Below are 18,309 nucleotides of genomic sequence, written 5' to 3'. Positions count from 1 at the left end.
AGTCTCATCTCTTTTTTTTTTTTTTTCCTTTGGATGTCTGTCCGACTTACGTCGAGTTCGAGTGCCCGACCTCGTTGGTCTCAAACAGCTTCGCCCCGTTGTACGGCTTCAGCCAGTCCTCGTGCGCGACGAAGCTCGTCACGTTTAGGGGCTGCCTGGCCTTGATCCTCGGCAACGCACTGCCAAGCACGGTCGCGTTCCCGCCAGCCCCCGACGTGGGCTCCGAGTGCCCGTGCTGCCTCGCCTTGTGCCGCGCGTGGCTGCCACCGCCACCGCCGCTCCCCGCCGCGCTGTTGCTGCTGTTTCCCCCGCGCGCCCCCGCCGCCGCCGCCTCCCTCTCATCAGCGCGCGCCGCCCGCAGCGCCTCGGCGTACGAGACGGCGGGCACCCAGGTGTAGTCGCCGACGGTCGGCACGCCCAGGTGCGAGGCCCAGTAGTCGTCGAGCGACGCGGCGGACGGTTTCTCGGCCGACGGCTGGCAGTAGGTGTCGATGCAGAGCGCCATGGTGCGCAGAAAGGCCGCGTCCGTCGTGAAGCACTCGGGCGGCGTCCAGTTGGGCGAGTGCGCCGAGCCGTAGTTGCGGCCGCGGCCGGCGGGCGGGGTGCACAGGAGCCGGCAGTTGCGCAGGACGTTGCGGCACGCGAAGGCGCACGGCGGGTCGTACATGGTCTTGCCCCAGCCGATCATGCCCGTCCCGTCCGCGGCGGATGGGGCCGTGAGGCTCGCAGCAAGGAGGAAGGGCAGCCATGAGCGGCGGGCCCGAGGTGACATGACGCTGTTGTTTGGACTCCTTGTAGGAGACTTGTTTGGCAGGACAACTCCCGTCTTTGAAACAGCCCGATGGCCCGGCTGAATTACGAGGACGCTGTTGGAGTAGAAGCTGTCCTTGGATGGCTAGGCTACGTCCATAGCTACTTACCTAGGTACTTGTCAAAACTGACCAAGGGCTGCCAGCATTGCAGTTGGCAAGGTGCCCGAGGCCATCTGCGGAAGGCCACCCCCGATGTGGTCCCTTGGCCATATATTTCAAACCCAATTCGTCTGCATGCAACCTTGCATCTAGCTGGCAATAGGTAGCCGTGGGTGTGCTATTCTGAATGGCAAGTGTGTGCAGTCCGAGCTGTCCACCAATATGGCGCGAGATGGAGGCCGTTAACTTGCTCATACTCCCTCGTCTAGTCTCTTGGCATATCCCGCCCCGCCGGGATGGCATGCTTGGCTGCATCGTGCGGTGGTCATCCTGGGCGTGGTGTGGGATGGACGATGGACATCAGGGCATTCATTTACTTTGTATTGGTAATTTTTGATTGAAGGAACGAAACATTCCTTTTTGTTCGGTTGGTTGTCCCCCTGGTGGTAGAAGAGGACGTGGACCGCAGTCTGACGCTGCGCTAAAGTACCTACCTGCCCAGTCAAGTAACCGAACCCTCCCCTACTCCTTCGGTATATCGCAGCCATCGCTGGGATCATGTATAACCACAACCCTCCAGTTGTCGACATGGAGCGCCTGCCCGCCTCCCCACTTGACGACCTCAACCCCCGGCGGGTGAAACTGGCACATGTGCGCGGCCCAGTGGGCGCCGTCGGCGATGGTGTTGAACTCGTAGACCTCGAGCTCCTCGTCATGCTGCAATGGTTCGAGGTCAGCTCTGGGCTCCTCTCTAGGAACGCGGACAAGACTCACGTCGTTGCACCAGTATATCCCGGCGGCCCAGCTGCAGCTCACGCGGCCGCAGTTGTTGGGCCCGGGCCCGTTCTTGGGCCTGGCGTTGCGCACGTTGCGCAGGTACCAGACGCCCTCGTCGATGGCCTTCATGCGCGCGAGCGAGTCGTGGTGCAGGCACTTTGTCTGCACGAACCCGCGGAACGTGTAGACGGTGTCGTCCTGGAGCAGCTTGGACGAAGTGGTCGTGGTGGTCGTGGTCGTGGACGGGCAGCCCGCGTTGATGCAGAACATGGACCACCCTTCATGAATGTGCCGCAGCCCCTCCATGTTGATGTGGAAGTCGGCGTTGTAGTTTGGGTTCAGCCGCAGCAGCTGCGCGTGCACCTGCTGTAGCGTCCCGTTGAGTTCCACCACCTCGCCGTGCGGCCGCACCTCGGCCACCCAGGTCGTGTTGTATATCTCGTAGCCAGCGAGCTCTGCGGGGGTCGAAGTCTGGGAGGGCCCGTGTTGATGAAGTTGGTCAGTAAGAGTGCATGCGCAGTGAAACTTCTGCGGGCAGTGGCTCGTTTCCCAAGAACGAGGATGAGAGGGGTGCCCACCACGAACGCGAAGAGCAACGAGAGGACGATGCCGACGAACAGCGTCATGGTTAGTTGTGAAGATAGTGGGTTGAGGCAACATCTGCCGCGGCGGACGCATACAGGTAATCGAGAAGCGAGGCTCGGGCTTGTTCTTGGATATCAAAGCCGGCATCCCCGAACAAATCCAGTAGAATGCGAGGGGACTTTGCTTCATTTGCCTTTTAACCCCCTTCACGAGCGAACATGTTTCGCCGACATCGTATCGATGACAACGACATAGATTTGGCACCCTGGCACAGATCTTGTCCTCTTAACAAAAAAAATACTTGCCATCAGGCGCCATCATTGGCGGCCCAACATTGACTACAACTGCCGAGACAGAGCCGGCGATCGAAGAGTAACCGCTGACGTTTTGCGAGCCCCAGTTGTACTACACATAAAGCTCCGGAATGTTTGCTGACCGTGATATCGAAGCCACGCAAGATCGACTTGTGAGCCATCATTGCACGGTAAACCGAAGACTCGTCATTCCAGTAGCACATTGTCACAGACTCCCACGTCAGGCAGCCAATAGAGAGCTGCGGTAGGCATCCAGTCTGGCTCTGACCGCCGGCCACGGATCACGAATCTTCACATGGTGTTTAGAGTTAGCAGCCTTGGACCGCGTGTTGCTGCTATGCCTCCTGCGTCGTCAGGTGGTGACACTGGTGGAAAGGTAGAGTCATAAAGCAGGATCGGGATCGGCTCAATTAAATTTTCATGGTCATTGCCAATTCTTGGCCTCACTGCTTTTTGGACTTCCTCTTCACCGACTCTACAAGCCCGGCAAGATCGCCCGAGCCTGCTGCCACCTTGGCCTTCTTGAACCCGGTCGAGGGGTCTTCGTCGGCGCTACCCTCGTCGGTCCTCCTTCTCTTGCTCCGCCCCTTCTCGAGCAGCTTCTTCATGCCGGTCGTGGCCTTGAACTTGGGGTTGGAAGGGTCGATGGCATACTCATGATCCTCAAACACGGCCTTGAACCGCTCGTCATTCACGTCCATCTCGAAACCTTCCTGCAGCAGATTCTTGCTGTTCTCGGCATCCTTGGCAGCCTGCTGCTTGGCCTTTTTGCCTTTTAGCTTTTTGCCCTTACGCTTCTCCTCCTTGAGAATCTCGCTCATGTCAAAGTGGCTCATGCCCTTAACGCCACCACCGGCGGATGCTGCTGTCGCGTCGGCATCATCCTCCATCAGAAGCTCGAGCTTTGCCCGCTCGGTGATCTTTTGCTTTTCCTCGGCCTCCCTAACCTGCCGCTTCTTGAGCCTCTCCTCCTTCCGGATCGACGACTTCGTTGCCGCGCTGTCCGGGTTTTCGGTCGTGAAGAAGGGGTCGTCAAAACCCAGATCCTTATCTGCGCCAGCGGTCTGTGGCTCTGTGGCTTCCGAGGCGGCGTCGGGGTCACGGCCCTCACGCCTGGCCCGGACCTTCTCGCGCTTCTGCTCTTTGCGTTCGCGCTCCTTCCTGGCGTATTTTTCGATTGTGGTCTCATCCTCGGGCTCCTTGGCGGCGGCCTTGGCGGAGAGAGCTGGGGTGAAGGTGATCTGCATCCCTCCGACCGGGCCTGAGGCCTTGGCGCTCTTGGAGGGCCCTGTGGGCTCCTCCTTGAGGCCTAGAGCTTCGCGCATCTTGCGGCGGGCCAGTTCCTTCTTTGAAAGCTTGGGCTCGGCCTCAGGGGCCGCACCGCTGTTCTCCTTGGTAGCGTCAACCTCCTCAATCTCATCTCCTTCGTCGTCCTCGCTGTCGCTAGCCAGGTAGGCGCGCAGGTCGTTCTCGGCGATGTCGTTGCGGCTACCCTTGAAGGCGCGGTTGATAGTGTCTTTGCGTGCCACATCGTCAGGGTGCATGTCCCAAGTCAGCTTGACCTTGGAGTGCTGCAGCGCGTCGGTGACGAACTCGACGGGCTTGTAGCCGGCCGGGACTTCAGCGCACTCATCCCTAGGCTCGTCATCAAATGTGGTGTCGTTGGGGACGAAGCGCAGGTCAAGGAAGTTGGACGAGGCGAGATACTCGCGCCCATCAACCTCGCGGTAAATCGTTTCGGCAGTGGCCTCGTCACTACACTCCATGATCGCGTAGTAGTATCGTAGCCTGTCGAGCTGGTAGGACCTCAGGGCATCGCTGTCAAAGTCCTGGTCGTCGCCCTCCTCCAGAAGCTCGTCCTTGATCTTTTCATCCTCGTCCTCGTCGTCTTCGTCGTCCTTTTCGCTGTCCTCCACGCTGTCGTCGTCCCCTGACTTCTTTTTGAAAATCTCTTTTGGGGGGCCTTCAACCTCCTCTTGCGCCATCCTCTCTTTGCCGAACTCGCTGGGGTACACCGAGACCTTTATTATTCTGCCTCCCTGAGGAACAAAGCTGGAAAAGACGGCGAAAAGATCTGTCGACTTGATGTTGTCCCAGTCGATGTTGACGATGGCTATCCTGTTGGTGACATCACCCAGGGGCACGTCTGCTTGCTCGTCTTGGAATCTTTGGATGGAAGCCCCCGCATTTTCGTCCACCTCGATATCTGGCTCGTCGTCGTCGTCGTCGTCGTCGGACTCGGAATCGGATGTGTCGAAGCCGCCACCACGTGCGGGGTCGTATTTCTTGTCGGCCGCGCGCAGCTCGCGCTTTAAGACCTCGTCGTTGTCCACTTGGAGCTCCTCCGGCTTGTCCCCGCCCTCGCTGTCGTCGTCGCCGTCGCTCTCTTCGTCCTCAGGCTCGTATAGTCTCTCCAGAGCCTTCCTTTTGGAGTCGCTCTTGAGCTTGCGGCCGTATCTGTCGACCTTGGAAGTCACAGTAAACTCGTCATCCTTTAGCATGCGTGAAAAGCGCTTGTCGAGCTTTGTCTTGGCCGATCGTCTCGATTGGAGCTTAAAGCGCGGGTCGCTCTCGAAGCTCGCAAATCGGGGGTCTGGACTCTTTCCGGCAGCCCCCGAGGGCCCGGCTTCGGCAGCGGACTTGGAGTGTTTGCCCATGGTGGTGTGATTGAGAAAAGTACGAAGTGTGGTGTGTGAGAGAAGCTGCCGCGCCAAATCGACGATGGCGGGATGCGACGAGCTCTAGCGATTTTTTTTCTCAATTCCAAACTGCCCGCCGCGTCGCTGAACTTTTCAGTGGGGCAAGCGGATACCATTTGATTCTGCCGGAAAACGGTGAGACGCAACCTTGTTGCCTTCTGATGCAGCACTGCGTGGAACCCAATTCGGCAAAGGAGATGCACTGTTCAAGCTTCACAACCCACCGCATCCATTTCTTCAGCAAAGCTGACCCTAATCATTATTCCGAAATTTTACAATGAATCCCTACTGGGACGATCGCCGCCCCGCGACGCCATGGTGATAAACCCTTGAATGCTAATACACGCTTGTTCCGTTCTGTTCCCGCCTCTGGTCCTCTTGCACACGCAAACGCACATCAGAACTACTCAAAACCCAAAGCCTCCAAAGCCAGGGATGTTGATGGGCAGGTTGACAGGCAGATTTACAGGTCCCAGACGCGCGTTGTTGCGCCCGCCACCACCACCGAACGGCGAGCCACCAAATGCGGTGCCGCTGAAGGAGAAGTTGCCCGACCGCTGCTGGCCGTCGTCGCCCCAGGTCGTCCAGCTGGTGCCGTTGCCATCGATGTTGATATGTATCCTCTCGCGCTGCCGGTCCCTCTCATCGTCGGCGTTGTTGGTGCTGTTGGTGTTGGTGTTGGCGTTGGCGTTGGCGTTGCTGTTACGGTTGTTGTTGTAGCTGCTGCTGCTGCCCGCCGTCCCGCTCCTCGTCCTCTGCGGACCGCCGGGCCTCCCCCTCTCCTGCTGCGGAGGCGGCCCCGGTCGCCGTGCCGACGCTCCGGGCCGCGGGAGGTCGTTGCGCGGCACCTCCTCGTCAAAGTCGTCCTCGTTCTTGCTGTTCTTGCGCTGGCGCTGCTCGCGCTCCCACTCCTCCTCGTCCTGCTCGCGGCGGGACCGCTGGCGGCCGAGGTTCGGGTTCGGGTTCAGCGGCGGCGGCGGCGACGGGATGGAGCCGTAGTCGGCCGGGTCGAAGCCGCCGTAGCGCGAGCTGGTGGTCGTCTCGCGCCGGCCCGTGCTAAACTTTGCGTCGGCGTTGCGGTTGAAGTTGTTGGCGTACTGGCTGCCCGCGGCAGCACTGCCGGCACCCGCCGCCTGCGCGGCGGCGTCTGCGTTGCCTGCGGACGTGGGACTGCGCCGGACGACCTGAAGCGGCTGCGGGAACGCGTTCTGGCCGGACCGCGGGTTCGTCGACCGCGGCGGTTGCTTGGGAGGGCTGGAACTCATTATGCGAGTGTTCTGGGGGGGTATTAAAGGGAGGTAAGACAGGATAAAAGGGTGGATTCGTCTAAGAAAAGCGCGGCTTTTCGTATAAATGAACTTTTGAGGTGTCCGTCTAGGCAGAGTCAGGGCTTGGAGATTGTAGAGTCGAGGTTCTTGCTCTTCCAAGTTGTCGGCCTTGTCTACCACAGATGCGAGGGAGATGTATCCTTTTCTACCATTTCCCCATCCGCAGCCAATGCCCATACCACTGGCTCTCTATCGCCTATGTCATTTTAGCCTACTACGGCAATCGCGGTAGCACGGCCTGAGTGCAAGACTGATCAACATACGATGGCCCACCAGCCGAGACCAAGTCCCTTGCGTCCCACGTTTCAGTCACGGCTCATGCTGCTCGCCCCGTCGCACCACTTTCTTTTCCTTCTTTTCTCCTTCGGCCAGCAAAACAAGGCACTCCAGAGTCGCATTCGTCGCCCCCGGCAGTCGCCCCGCCAGGACCCGAAAAGGTGCAGCTCAAGGGGAGAAATCCCCCGTGGTTCAGATGTGGCCTCATTGGCCCGCGAAAGGGGGTCCGTGAACAACACACCACCGCGCCGCCGGGGCGACAGGGTCCAACCTGGGCGTCGAAAAAACGTCCCCCAGATTCTAGACCGCGGGACAAAGAGAACATGTCGGCCAGGGCGCCGCCGTATCCCGTCACACAGCGGCACAGCGCGGTTTCTTGGACGAGGGCGGGATCGAGTGTGCGTAGGCCGGAAGCCGCCGAGCCAAGGCTTAAGAGCCGCCAGCTATAGGCGTGCCTCGTCATACAGCCGCAAGCCGCCCTTTTCTCCAGCCCACTTTCTTTGCTTTTTCTGAATATTTCTGCACACTCCGTCGATCTGCATGCAGCCTGCAGCCCGCTGCTGCGGATCGCCGTTCTTGTCGACCCGTTCATCCGATGTCGCACAGTTGCCCCGGCAGCTGTGCCCGTTGACGCTCTCCAAACAACTGCCGGTCAGCATGCCTTGGCTTGGCCTCGGGGGCGGACGGCCGGTCAGCTGTGCATCGTCATGAGCCTGCACATCACCAGGGCGTTATAGGACCAGGGCGTTATAGGACCAGGGCGTTATAGGAAGGAATAGACGAGGGATGCGATACAAGGTCAGGACACGGCTTCTGGGTTGATGTGAACAGCTGGTTCACGTGAATCGCCGAGGTCGCTGGGGAAACGGACGGTCAGTCCGAGTCGAGAAGGTGGCAGCCCGGCCGGCTTCTCTTGTGCATGTCTGTCAGGCTGATGGGTATCTTCTTTGTTTGATTTCTGCATGCTCCATATCCTGTCTACCCCTTTCCTCCTTTCCCTGCTTGATGAGCTGGGCTATCCCCGTAACCCACTACCACATGTCCCTACCGATACACAGGTTCTCACTCAACCGAGGCCGAGGCCTCGACCTGAGCACCGATCCTCCGCTTCGAGGACCTGGACTTGCTCTTCCCGGCGGGCGCCGGGCCGCCAACGAAGACGCAAGGGAACACGGCATCGCCGTCGCCGTTGCCGCACCGTGCCGGGAACAGACAACACTGTACGCCGGGGCTGTTGGCCGGGTCCGTGAAAGTAGTTTGGCCCTTGTCATTCTTGCCGACGGCCACGCAGTCGGGACCGTTGGGGAAGCCGCAGCTGTGGACGGTTGTGTTTCCAGGTCAGTGTCGGTGTTCCGCAAGTCGGTTGTGAGGCAGGATATCCAGGTCAACTTACTTTCCCTTGGAGCCGCGAACAGCCTGAGCGGAAACGGTGGCCGCAAAGAAGGCGGCGGCGGCGATGGAAAGGAACTTCATCTTGATGGTGTTTTGTGGATGTTGGGTGAGACGGCGAAAGTGGCCCGACGAGCAGCAAATAAGGAGCGAGATGGCCAAAATCTGCACAGCAGACGGTTGTTGAAAGGAATAGAAAAGAAGTGGACAAGGAGCACAGCAATGAGAAGCAGACCCGGCTGATGGAGAAAGAGGCTCCAAGTGCGTGATGATGGCAGACGCTACTCGTCTTTATACAGTCGCAATCAGGCCCATGACCGTCCATCGTCCCCTTTTCCTTGCCTTGATCCACCCCTTTTTTTTTTTCAGATCTCCCCATCGGCGGCTCGAAGGTCGCCTCAAGATGTGGAGAAGGTTGCATTTGTTTCGATTTGCCAGCCTTAGCTCAAGGGTTTCAAAGACCCAAGAGGCTCGAAGGCCGCCGCAAGGGGCGAAAACACGGGAGGGCGAGTCAGCCTGGGTGGCATCCCTACCCCGAAACTGGCAGGGTCTGGCCAACGGCGCGCCAAAACACGGCCGGACATCTCTGCTATTTTGGATGGCATCTGCCAGGGAGCCGGCGATGGCGCCCCCTGCCCTGGCCTCCGTTTCGTTATGCATATTTGAGTCGCCAGTGCGTTCGAGTTGGCGCCAACAGAGCCGCGCGCCACCAAAATGAGAACTAAACACGCAAAATTCTCCTGGAGAACAAAACAACTCAATCTCCCTGCCTCGCCCACGCCGACACCTGTTTCAACCGACTCCATCGAGCAGTCGACGCCGGACCAGGCTGGCCCTCGTTCAAACCAAATGAGGATACAGAAACGCGTAGCCACGATGCCTGTCGTCATACCATCTCGACAGTAGGAACAGCAGCAGGGATGCCGCCATCCGCAGCGGCCACCCCGAGGCCCGGCCAGTCCTCGCGACGCGCCGTCTTGACGCCGAACCGCTGGCCGATGACGACCCAGCTGGCGACGATGAGCAGAATCCGGAACGCGCGCGCGTCGGCCCCGTCGCCGAACCCGACCTCGAGCGCCCGCCTCACGACCCCGTCGTCGACGAAGCCCAGCGCCGCGACGGCCTCGTCCGTCAGCAGGCCCTCCAGCATCTCGTGGATGGGCCCACCGCGTGGCCAGGCCAGCGGGGCCGAGTAGGGGTGCTTGCGGCGCTCGTACCCGGCTCGGGCGTGAGGAAGGGCCGCGCCGCCTCGCGCAGGATCCACTTCTCGGTCAGCTCCCAGCCCGCCAGCTTGGCGCCCTGGTCCTCGCCCAGGCCCTCGAGCAGCGACCCCCACCACGAGCTCTTGCTCGCCGCCGCGTCCACCACCACTTCCTCCACCTCCTCCTGCCGCTGCTGCTGCTGCTGCTGCTGCCCCCGCGGGCCGAACGACATCTTGACGCTGGGCGGCAGGCCTGCCACGTACTCGGCCAGCTTGTGGTCCAGGAACGGCGGGCGCGCCTCCTCGGCGATCTAGGGCGTAAAGAGGCCGCTGTGGGGGCCCGGGTACGCCCCCAGGTAGAAGCGCGGCGCCGCGGCGGCGTCCCCGCGGTCGGCGAAGAAGCCCTTGGCCGCGAGAATGTCGGCCATGCCCGACGCCATGAGCCGCTGGATCTGGACGCGCAGCTCCCCCTCGCGCGCGAGGGCTGTGTGCGGCATGGCGCCGTCGGCATCGGTGAAGCTGTCGGGCAGGAGGAACGGGTAGCCCGCGAAGAGCTCGTCGGCGCCCTCGCCCGTCACGACGACGGGGACGCCGCTCCTGCGCGGCAGCGTCGGGAGCGCAAACTTGCCCACCGTGTTGAGGTCCCAGTGGTGGTGCTCGTTGTGGTAGACGGCGTCGGCAAAGTGGCGCGCCAGCGCGGCCTCGTCCATGTCGATCTTCTCGATCGACACCCCGAGCCATTCGGCCGTCCGCTCTGGTTAGGGGGGATCGGATCGAGGTCAGCAAATTCCGCCGCCAGCGGCCCGTGAGAGGCTCCTGCCCGACATACCAGACTCGCCGAACCCGGAGGCCGACGGGAACTTAATGCTGAAGCACGAGATGCGCTCTGTCGGGTCTCTCGTCCCGAGCTTGACGCCTTCCTCCCGCACAAGCTTCGCCACGATGCCTGCAATGGCAGACGAGTCGATGCCGCCAGAGAGGTAGATGCCTACCGGCACGTCGGCACGCAGACGTAACCTCACGGCCTCAATAAGGCGCTCGCGCACTCTCTCGATCATTTCCTCCACCGTCCGAGTCTCGACCTCTCTCTGCAAGCGAGGTTAGTATGCTGCCAATGTCCTCGGAGATTATGCGCCCACGTATCCTACCTTGTCACGGTAGTTGATGTCCCAGTACTCATGATGCTTGATCTCTCCGTGCTTGTCCACCTCCATCCAGTAGCCCGGCAGTATCTTGCGGACGCCCTTGAACACAAACTTGTCCCCGTTCATGGCCGAGGCGTCAAAGAGGCTCAGCACGTCCCACTCGGGCTCCCAGCCCAGCGGCAGAAAGGCCTTGCACTCGCTCGCCAGAAGGAGCCTCCTGCCGCCGCCGCCGCTCCCCGTGATGGTCCAGAACAGCGGCTTGATCCCGAACCGGTCCCTGCCGGCGATGGTGCGGCCGTCGCGCTCGTCGTGAATAACAAAAGCGAACTCGCCGCGCATGTGCTCCAGAAAGGCGGGCGCGCCGTAGACCTTGTAGAGCGCGAGCGCGACCTCGCTGTCGCTGGTGCCGCCAAAGACGCAGCCGTGGTCGCGCGCCAGGCGCGCGCGGATGGCGTCGTGGTCGTAGATCTCGCCGTTGACGACGGCGTGCACGCGCCCGTCGTTGCTGTGCAGCGGCTGGTCGCCGCCGTGGCTCAGGTCTACGATGGACAGGCGCGAGTGGCCCAGCCCCACGCCGCCGCCGGGCGCCAGCCACACGCCCTCGGCGTCGGGCCCGCGGTGCCGCAGCTTGGCGGCGGCCTGCTACAGCTGGGACCGGAGGGTGTCGGGGGAGGGGGAGGGCGTGGACGTGGACGTGGATGTGCCATTGGTACTGTTGGTGCCGTTGCTATTGGGCGCGCGGCCCGGTGCCGGTGGCAGATAGACTGAGGCGACGATTCCACACATGGTTCTCTTACGTGGATAGACTTGAAGTGTAACTATTATTCAACGACTCAAAGAGTTATCCTACATCTTGGCGAGGGGAAAGGTACTTTATTACCCTCCTGCTACGCACAGCTGCATAGGTGGTGGATTGCGTCCCCGTGATCCAACTGACTTCCATCTTGACTTTCTTGGTAGACCAAGAAGAGGAGTCAGGCGTTGGGTGGTGTAGTTACAAAGCCCACAATTACTCAAGTGCTTCACAGCCCGAAGCGTCCTTCTGGCGGGAAAGCATCGCCTCCTCATCCCATGCCGCGATAGGTAGAACATGTCCACTGCATACGGAGCCGAGGCGTCTCGTCGGACCCGTCCTGCCTTGCCTCCACCCTGGTGCAGAGGCCACTGTGCCATCCATGATAGCTCTATATAATCCGCGAGCATGCCACAGTGCCAAGCCAATGTGTATGGCCGGCTTCTATACTGTACGTTGGAGAGGGCCCTTTATCTATCGCTAAACCCCAGCTGCCTCGCCAAGTCTTGGCATTTGCTGGGTCTCAGTAGCAAGAGTTAGGCACAGACAGCGCTTAGAAACGTCAGGCAGTTGACTACCAACAGTTGAGGTTGGAATAAGTTGACAACGGCGAAAACAAGATCGGTGAGCTGCCTACAAACGGTTGATACCTCCCCTTGCCAAGCCCATATATCTACCTAGATCGAATAGGCTTATTTTACCCCGGCGTCCATTATGAGCTCCCAAACAGACAGCATGCCACCCAAGACCAGCCACGCACGAACGAAAACCTCGTGCGGGTCTCACTAATCAGTCCAATGTCGGCGCCGCCATGCGAAAACAACCAGTCACCGATCATGCCTCAAACCCCGTTCTGGGCCCCATGGCCATTGGCCTCCCCCGCGTCCCTCTCCCACTCCTCCTCCTCCCACTCTTCAGGGCGGGGCGCCCCCTTGAACAGCACCTTGATGACCTCGCCCCTGTTGAACCGCTCGTACTGGCGCGGCGCGTCCGACAGGTCGTGCGCAGGCTCGTCGACGATGAAGCCCGGCTTGGCGCGTCCGCTCTCGATCAGGCGCAGCAGCATTGGCATCGTGACCACAGGGTCTACGAACGACGCCTTCATGCTCAGGCCGCGGGTCCAGAACTGGGCGATGGGGAAGGCGATCTCGGGCGCGATCTCGTCGGCGAGCGGCGCGCCCTCCGACTTGGGCACCACGGTTGTCGCTCCCGGCACGCCGATGCCGCCGCCGACGGCCGTGACGTGGACGCACTCGCGTAGGATGTAGTCCTGCTGGCGCTCGAGCTTCTCGTTGAGCGCCTCCTCACCCACGCAGTCGACGGCGCGGTTGACGCCGCCCGGGCTCAGCGCCAGGATCTGCTCGCTCGCCCTGTGGCCGGGCTTGGTGAAGTCGATGGCCCTGACGGCCGGCCCGATGCTCTCGGCCTTGTCGAGCCGCTGCCGGATGTGGTCGACCACGTAGACGGCCGACGCGCCCCGGATTACGGCGCTATAGGCGCACAGCAGCCCGACGGGCCCCGCGCCGAAAACGGCCACCGAGTCGCCCGCCTCGAAGCCTGACCATGTCAGGCCCTGCCAAGCCGTGCTGAAGATGTCGCCCGTGCACAGCCATTCCTTGTCTGGCAGCGTCTTGGGGATGCCGACGAGCGAGCTGTCAGCAAACGGCACGCGCACGTACTCGGCTGCATCGGGTCCGGTCGGTTAGCTGGTTGCCGCTCTGCGCCCAAAGTCAGAAGGGGCTCGCTCCACTACTCATGCTCACCCTGCAAGCCCTGGAGGTCGCCAAACAGTGATCCGAGCCCGAACCCGGCCAGCTGCAGGACGGTGCTGTTCTTTGTCGGGATGGGCCTGTCCGACGGGAAGGCGATGATGACGCGGTCGCCGACCTTGAAGCTGTCGACGGCGGGACCGATCTCGTGCACCACGCCCATGCCCTCGTGGCCCAGCGAGTAGGGGACGTTTGGGCTGCCCATGAAGCCGCGGTACACGTGCAGATCCGTGCCGCAGAGGGCCGACGTCGTGATGCGCACAATCACGTCCTCGGGCTCCTCGATGCGGGGGAAGGGGATCTCGCGCGTCACCACCTGCCCGACCTTGCCCTCCCACATGACCACGCGGTTGGTTTTGGGCCGGGGGCGGAAGGGGATGGGGGAGGTGCTTGTTGACGACATTGCGACTTTGTTTTGACAGGAAACTTAGGTGTCCAATAAATTATTTTGATCAATAGTGATTTATCTGTGTTGCGAGGGAACAAGCCTTCTTCCTCGGCTTTTATACTAGGGCCATCGCCCTTTGATCTCTCTACCACACAAGGCGGATTCCATCAAATGCGGACGATGCTCACCATGGTAGCCGAGATGGCAGTCCGGATTGGTCAAGACAGAGCCCAACTATTGGAAGTTATCGTCGGACTAGGCTGGCGTATGCTCCTTCGCACTGCCTCTTCCGAGTGCGATGTTGGTCAGATGCCACCACCTTACGTCTCTTGGGGTCTACGACCTGATCATGGAAACGGGCAGTCATTATTTGGTTATTGCTGGTCCCGGTGGGCCGTTGACCACACCCACAGGCAGCCTTTTAAGCTGACATCCCACACTCGTCGCCTTGCCTCTTCCATTTCCAGACACAATTTCCGTCATATGCCCGCGCATGAATACCGGTCCATCCGCTACGACACGGCTGTCAGCAGCGATGGATCCGCTATGATTCGCTCAGGTCAGCGTGCCAATCCAAAGAGGCCTCCTCTACAACCCAAGGATTGGCTACATTAGCCCCTAATGTCAGCCTTGCATACACTGAAGCCTGATTCCCGCCACAACCGGCCAAGACGTCTGATCATTACCAATCAGCAGTCTGCAGCTGTCCCTGTATGCTGATACAGGGATGTCAAAACATATATAGACTCCGCCTAACCTGTCTCGTGACGATGATGCAGATTGAGCCCAAGCTGGTGAAAGGAGTCAAAGTACTCCGACGGATATGAGCTACGTAACAAGGACATCGAGGCTCACAACAAACAAATGCCCTGTCATGATTCTGTGGTGACTTTGGCTGGCTCGCACCAACGTTTGGTCCTAGCTCCAGTATAAAAAGTCCCAGAAATGGCGCCCAGGGGTTTCCCAAGTCAGAACTCCCGCCGATTACATATCGGACTAAACAGCAAAAACAAGGCCCAGACATGTCTCGCACGCACCAAGCTCACAAGAACCGAGGCCTTGGAGGCCTCCGTAGCTGCGTCCTTCTCCTTTTGACGTATTCGGCCGAGGTTTCCTGTGCCAGAGCCCCGTGGAGACGACAGCGCCAAGACGCGGCAGCAAAGCTAGGGGATCAGCCGATCAAAGAGGATGCTCTGACCGCCATAACCCCGGTCCATGACGGGGAACAGTCCGAGCTCCTCACAGCCGTCACGCCCGTCCGCGACCCGACAGAGTTTGCCAACCCCCTCACGGCCATTACCCCTGTCACCCCGTCGACTGGAACCGATGCTCTGACGGCCATCACGCCCGTCACGCCTTGGAGCAGCGAGCGGCCGCCGATGGCCACCAAGACCGAAACCGTGGATGTGTGGACTACTCAGACGGTTGTGGGCGGACCGGACGTGACGGCAACAGTCACGATGACGGGGACGGGGACTGGCCTCGGCGGCGGGGGTGCCACGACAGCGGTTGAGACAGGAGCTACGGGAACAGGGGGCGCGACAGCAAACCCATCGGGACAGCCGTCATCGTCTTCGCTGCTGGCGCTGGCGACGGTGACGACGGGCGTGGTTGGCTGTTGGCTATTTACGTGACGCATATTGGTGTAATTGCAAGTGGGTATGGCTTCGAACAGAGAGTGCATGTCATAGACGCTTGCAGTGTCATGACCACTGCGAATAGCATGTAATAGCAAGGTTGAATCTAAATTGAAGGAGCGATGAACGTTACTACGGCTGTGCTTCATGAACTGGCTGGGAAGCTGAGCCTATCGCTTGTATGCAATGAGACCTCGTCCTATTAGGCTTCGACTTAAACGCCATCAATCCGGTTGCCTAGGACACAAATATTGATCAGAGACCTGTTATGAGTTCCAAATCAATCCAAGAAGTGGCATCTACTCACCCTTCTTCTCATCTCGCTCATCGCCTAGACTTGGGCGCGCAAGCGACAGCCGGTGCCCTGACGTCACGACGCTTGCCCTACGTCTCCGGGATCGCCGGTTGATGTCGGCGGTTCACCGTTATTTTCCGCCGTCGCGCCGTGCGTCCCCGAGAGCGGAGGGACCTTGTAGAGCCGATGTATGGTCAGGTCAAACATGACGATGCCAATGGCATTGGAGAAGCCGATGGAGGGCATTTCCGGGGTGGACAGCTACTAGTAGGTGAGGGGTGCGATAGCAGATTATGCTGAAGAATCTGACCAGGAGAAATTTGTTGCAAGAATTCGAGCAAGGAACCCTCATGGACAAAGTCGTATAACCTTCTCGTGGCTCAAGTATGGGGCTTTCGCAAGGACAAACGGTAGACTAGAGGATGATTCATCCCTGTGTCTCGTCAGAGCAGTACATACCTACCTAGTCACCTGCTTTGGCACATGTGAATGACCGCATATGATATCTTTGCAAGAAGGGATGGCGAACGGGATAGCAAACCCTTACGCCTCGATACATTGGACGAGGGAGCGGAAGAGTGGGGAAATATGCAGCAAGTCGAGGAAGATTATGATAAAAAGGCGAAAAGATGTTTTATTTTCTGCGCTCGTCGGATAAAAGCATAGGTGGTCACTCCTGCCGGTGCTTAGACAGCATCTGGCGGCGGAGCAGTGTCCGGGTCCGCCTCCGGCGTTGACCTGGTGATCTTGATGCTGACTATCGAGGGGTTTCTAGTCCAGCCAGAGGACGGGCAGCTTATGCTCGAGCCCTCCACGAACTCCCACTTGAGGTTGTTCTTGTCGTCCCTAGATTCGCCTGACCGGTTGGCCGTGATACGTTAGCGACGTGGACAGGTTGGACAAGTGAGAAGGACTAGAGCAGGCAGAGTGACTTACAGAGATTCCGACCCTCGGCACAAAACTCGAACCCGCCCTTTCTTTGCTCTTTGCATTCGCCTGAGGAGATGCGTTTGACCTCGTCCCGTGCCGAGAGCCCGTGTATCATATCGTAAAGCTCAGCGGGGACCTGGACTTCTCTTGGTATCGGGGCGGCGATCGACAGCGCTGGGAGGAGAAGGCAGAAAGCTGTCGCTACTGTAAGTATATAAAGCATATTTTGCAGATAATAAGTATCTTTTCGGGATGTTAATATGCCGGTGGGAGCGAGAGACTGAGAGCACTGTTTGTCGCGTGGTCAATAGTTCCTGTATTTTTTGGAGTCGCTGGAGAAGTGAGGATCGATGTTATCTGTTTTGTTAATCCAGGCACGCACTGATAGTGCTCCTACCGGATCCGGCTCTGGTTCGGGCCGTGTAGGCGGTCGGAGACTGAGATGCTGCCTTTTCGGGACTGTTTTCGTGGGTTGATCTGCAGTGGGAAGAATCAGCGAAGCTTCCGACGGAGATGGGAGCAGGAGGTGAAACTCAAGCAACGGCCGAAGAAGAAAAAACCGCGGGGATTGCCTCCCCACAGCGGCTCCATGGCGAGGATCTTGTAGCATCTTGTCGGCGCTTGGGGAGGAGGCCGAGGACCAGTGCGGGCATTGGCAAGGCCCGGCGTAAGTTCTGGCGTTTCGTCAGATGGAATCAGACTGTGCCCGTAACGGGGCAGTGCTGGGGGTGGAAAGGCTTGGCCTGTCATAAGCATTGCGGGCACAACAAACCCGCGCCAGACGGAAAAGGGTTTGGTGAAAAGCTTCATATTAATAGAGTCAAAGCGGTCAGAAACAAAGAATATTGCGTTTTTGCAGCAAGCGATGACTATCGCCTTGCCCGGGCCGAGGACGACCAAGGACTCAAGGCCGCGAGCGTTGATCCTCCGTGGCCCGGACACGGTTGGTGTAGAGGATTTATTAATTCACAAGCAAGCCGAGCGTGTGCCTGATTCGTAATACCTAGGCTTGACTTTGCCGCATCATGCTGGAAGAAAGCAACGAAGAGTGTGTGCCCGCTGAACCATGCCGGAACCTTCAATCCTGTCATCCAATAATGATGAGGGAGCTGTGATGAAAGTCAGGGACGACGGACGACGGCTTGCATTCGAATTGAGTGCGGGATGACTGTATTCGGTAGCTGACTCCACCCGCGAGAGCGCTGAGGCGGACGACGTCACAGCGGGCTGAGTGGGGACCAAGCTAAAAAATCGGCCGCACGAGTGGGGGTCAAACTTGAGCTAGTCAAAGTCGCGATCCTCAGCTAGCATCGACTCTATTCGCGACGCCGACGCAAACACCGAGCCGGTAGGTTGGAGCTCGGACCCCAATACGGGCAAGGAGGCCGCCTTCGAAAGAGCCATCCACCACCGGCGCAAGGGCGCCAAACCACGACACAATGACCTCGGCCTCAGCATCCCCGCCCTCGACGGTCCCTTCGACCACGACCACCTCGTCGGTCGAGCTCCTCCCCACGCCGCCCTCGCGCCCCGACGCCAACGCCGACCCCGAAACCCCGGACGCCGCCGCCGCCGACGACGACGACGACCCGATCGTGGAGAGCTACCACGTGCTCCTCAAGCCCGAGCTGCCCGCGCACCAGCAGCTCCTGGTGTTGCAACACCCGAACCGCAACGTCGACTACCTCGGCGGCGCGACCGAGCTGCGCCTCAAGCCGGCGTCGGGCATGGTCGAGCTCGACATGCCGCTGGGCCACGGCGCGTCCTACGACCGTGCCAAGGGCGTCAACTGGGGCAAGGCCCTGGCCCAGGCCAACGCCTCGCGCTCCGGCGGCGCCCACGGCCTGGCCGGCGGCTTCGGCGTCGGCGCCC

The 18,309-nt window shown here is 60.0% G+C and overlaps 13 protein-coding genes across 13 annotated transcripts in view; 3 read left to right on the top strand and 10 right to left on the bottom strand.

Moving 5' to 3' along the window:
- Positions 1 to 1,019, bottom strand: part of GGTG_09129 (hypothetical protein) — a 3,923-nt gene extending 2,904 nt beyond the window's left edge. The window contains exon 1 of the mRNA XM_009226973.1: positions 51 to 1,019. Within this exon, the coding sequence (XP_009225237.1) occupies positions 51 to 772 (722 nt within the window). The 5' untranslated portion in view covers positions 773 to 1,019. The remainder of the gene's footprint in view (positions 1 to 50) is intronic.
- Positions 1,020 to 1,265: 246 nt separating this feature from the next.
- On the bottom strand, positions 1,266 to 2,554 carry GGTG_09128 (hypothetical protein). The gene is made up of 3 exons (XM_009226972.1): positions 2,267 to 2,554; positions 1,686 to 2,159; positions 1,266 to 1,628 (listed from the first exon to the last, which is right to left on the bottom strand). The coding sequence occupies exons 1-3, from the start codon at positions 2,312 to 2,314 to the stop codon at positions 1,434 to 1,436; spliced, it is 717 nt and encodes a 238-aa protein (XP_009225236.1). The 5' UTR covers positions 2,315 to 2,554; the 3' UTR covers positions 1,266 to 1,433.
- Positions 2,555 to 2,826: 272 nt separating this feature from the next.
- GGTG_09127 (hypothetical protein) lies at positions 2,827 to 5,344 on the bottom strand. Its single transcript, XM_009226971.1, has one exon. The coding sequence runs from the start codon at positions 5,242 to 5,244 to the stop codon at positions 3,031 to 3,033; it is 2,214 nt and encodes a 737-aa protein (XP_009225235.1). The 5' UTR covers positions 5,245 to 5,344; the 3' UTR covers positions 2,827 to 3,030.
- A 121-nt stretch (positions 5,345 to 5,465) lies between these two features.
- GGTG_09126 (hypothetical protein) lies at positions 5,466 to 6,768 on the bottom strand. The gene has a single exon (XM_009226970.1). It carries the CDS (start codon positions 6,549 to 6,551, stop codon positions 5,694 to 5,696), a length of 858 nt encoding a protein of 285 aa, XP_009225234.1. The 5' UTR covers positions 6,552 to 6,768; the 3' UTR covers positions 5,466 to 5,693.
- A 978-nt stretch (positions 6,769 to 7,746) lies between these two features.
- GGTG_09125 (hypothetical protein) lies at positions 7,747 to 8,595 on the bottom strand. Its single transcript, XM_009226969.1, has 2 exons — positions 8,284 to 8,595; positions 7,747 to 8,205 (listed from the first exon to the last, which is right to left on the bottom strand). Exons 1-2 carry the CDS (start codon positions 8,361 to 8,363, stop codon positions 7,953 to 7,955), a joined length of 333 nt encoding a protein of 110 aa, XP_009225233.1. The 5' UTR covers positions 8,364 to 8,595; the 3' UTR covers positions 7,747 to 7,952.
- Positions 8,596 to 8,719: 124 nt separating this feature from the next.
- Positions 8,720 to 11,568, bottom strand: GGTG_09124 (hypothetical protein; the record flags this gene model as incomplete). The annotated part of the gene is made up of 7 exons (XM_009226968.1): positions 8,720 to 9,108; positions 9,497 to 9,720; positions 9,829 to 10,234; positions 10,310 to 10,568; positions 10,629 to 11,267; positions 11,423 to 11,443; positions 11,521 to 11,568. The coding sequence occupies 7 exons, from the start codon at positions 11,566 to 11,568 to the stop codon at positions 8,720 to 8,722; spliced, it is 1,986 nt and encodes a 661-aa protein (XP_009225232.1).
- Positions 11,569 to 11,634: 66 nt separating this feature from the next.
- On the bottom strand, positions 11,635 to 11,802 carry GGTG_09123 (hypothetical protein; the record flags this gene model as incomplete). Its single annotated transcript, XM_009226967.1, has 1 exon — positions 11,635 to 11,802. The coding sequence occupies one exon, from the start codon at positions 11,800 to 11,802 to the stop codon at positions 11,635 to 11,637; it is 168 nt and encodes a 55-aa protein (XP_009225231.1).
- A 425-nt stretch (positions 11,803 to 12,227) lies between these two features.
- Positions 12,228 to 13,632, bottom strand: GGTG_09122 (hypothetical protein). The gene is made up of 2 exons (XM_009226966.1): positions 13,182 to 13,632; positions 12,228 to 13,101 (listed from the first exon to the last, which is right to left on the bottom strand). Exons 1-2 carry the CDS (start codon positions 13,588 to 13,590, stop codon positions 12,260 to 12,262), a joined length of 1,251 nt encoding a protein of 416 aa, XP_009225230.1. The 5' UTR covers positions 13,591 to 13,632; the 3' UTR covers positions 12,228 to 12,259.
- Positions 13,633 to 14,371: 739 nt separating this feature from the next.
- Positions 14,372 to 15,252, top strand: GGTG_09121 (hypothetical protein). Its single transcript, XM_009226965.1, has one exon. The coding sequence runs from the start codon at positions 14,598 to 14,600 to the stop codon at positions 15,207 to 15,209; it is 612 nt and encodes a 203-aa protein (XP_009225229.1). The 5' UTR covers positions 14,372 to 14,597; the 3' UTR covers positions 15,210 to 15,252.
- A 330-nt stretch (positions 15,253 to 15,582) lies between these two features.
- GGTG_09120 (hypothetical protein) lies at positions 15,583 to 15,870 on the bottom strand (the record flags this gene model as incomplete). The annotated part of the gene is made up of 1 exon (XM_009226964.1): positions 15,583 to 15,870. Exon 1 carries the CDS (start codon positions 15,751 to 15,753, stop codon positions 15,583 to 15,585), a length of 171 nt encoding a protein of 56 aa, XP_009225228.1. The 5' UTR covers positions 15,754 to 15,870.
- A 257-nt stretch (positions 15,871 to 16,127) lies between these two features.
- GGTG_09119 (hypothetical protein) lies at positions 16,128 to 17,590 on the bottom strand. The gene is made up of 2 exons (XM_009226963.1): positions 16,444 to 17,590; positions 16,128 to 16,363 (listed from the first exon to the last, which is right to left on the bottom strand). The coding sequence occupies exons 1-2, from the start codon at positions 16,658 to 16,660 to the stop codon at positions 16,194 to 16,196; spliced, it is 387 nt and encodes a 128-aa protein (XP_009225227.1). The 5' UTR covers positions 16,661 to 17,590; the 3' UTR covers positions 16,128 to 16,193.
- GGTG_09118 (hypothetical protein) lies at positions 17,303 to 17,668 on the top strand (the record flags this gene model as incomplete). Its single annotated transcript, XM_009226962.1, has 2 exons — positions 17,303 to 17,420; positions 17,619 to 17,668. 2 exons carry the CDS (start codon positions 17,303 to 17,305, stop codon positions 17,666 to 17,668), a joined length of 168 nt encoding a protein of 55 aa, XP_009225226.1.
- A 29-nt stretch (positions 17,669 to 17,697) lies between these two features.
- Positions 17,698 to 18,309, top strand: GGTG_09117 (hypothetical protein; the record flags this gene model as incomplete). The annotated part of the gene is made up of 1 exon (XM_009226961.1): positions 17,698 to 18,309. A coding segment is annotated over exon 1 (433 nt), but the record flags the coding sequence as incomplete, so codon positions are not given.

The sequence above is a fragment of the Gaeumannomyces tritici genome (genome assembly GCF_000145635.1).
Source record: "Gaeumannomyces tritici R3-111a-1 unplaced genomic scaffold supercont2.5, whole genome shotgun sequence".
NCBI classification, from domain to species: domain Eukaryota; kingdom Fungi; phylum Ascomycota; class Sordariomycetes; order Magnaporthales; family Magnaporthaceae; genus Gaeumannomyces; species Gaeumannomyces tritici.
Note: the sequence above shows the minus strand (reverse complement) of the source record. Positions and strands in the feature narration are given on the sequence as shown.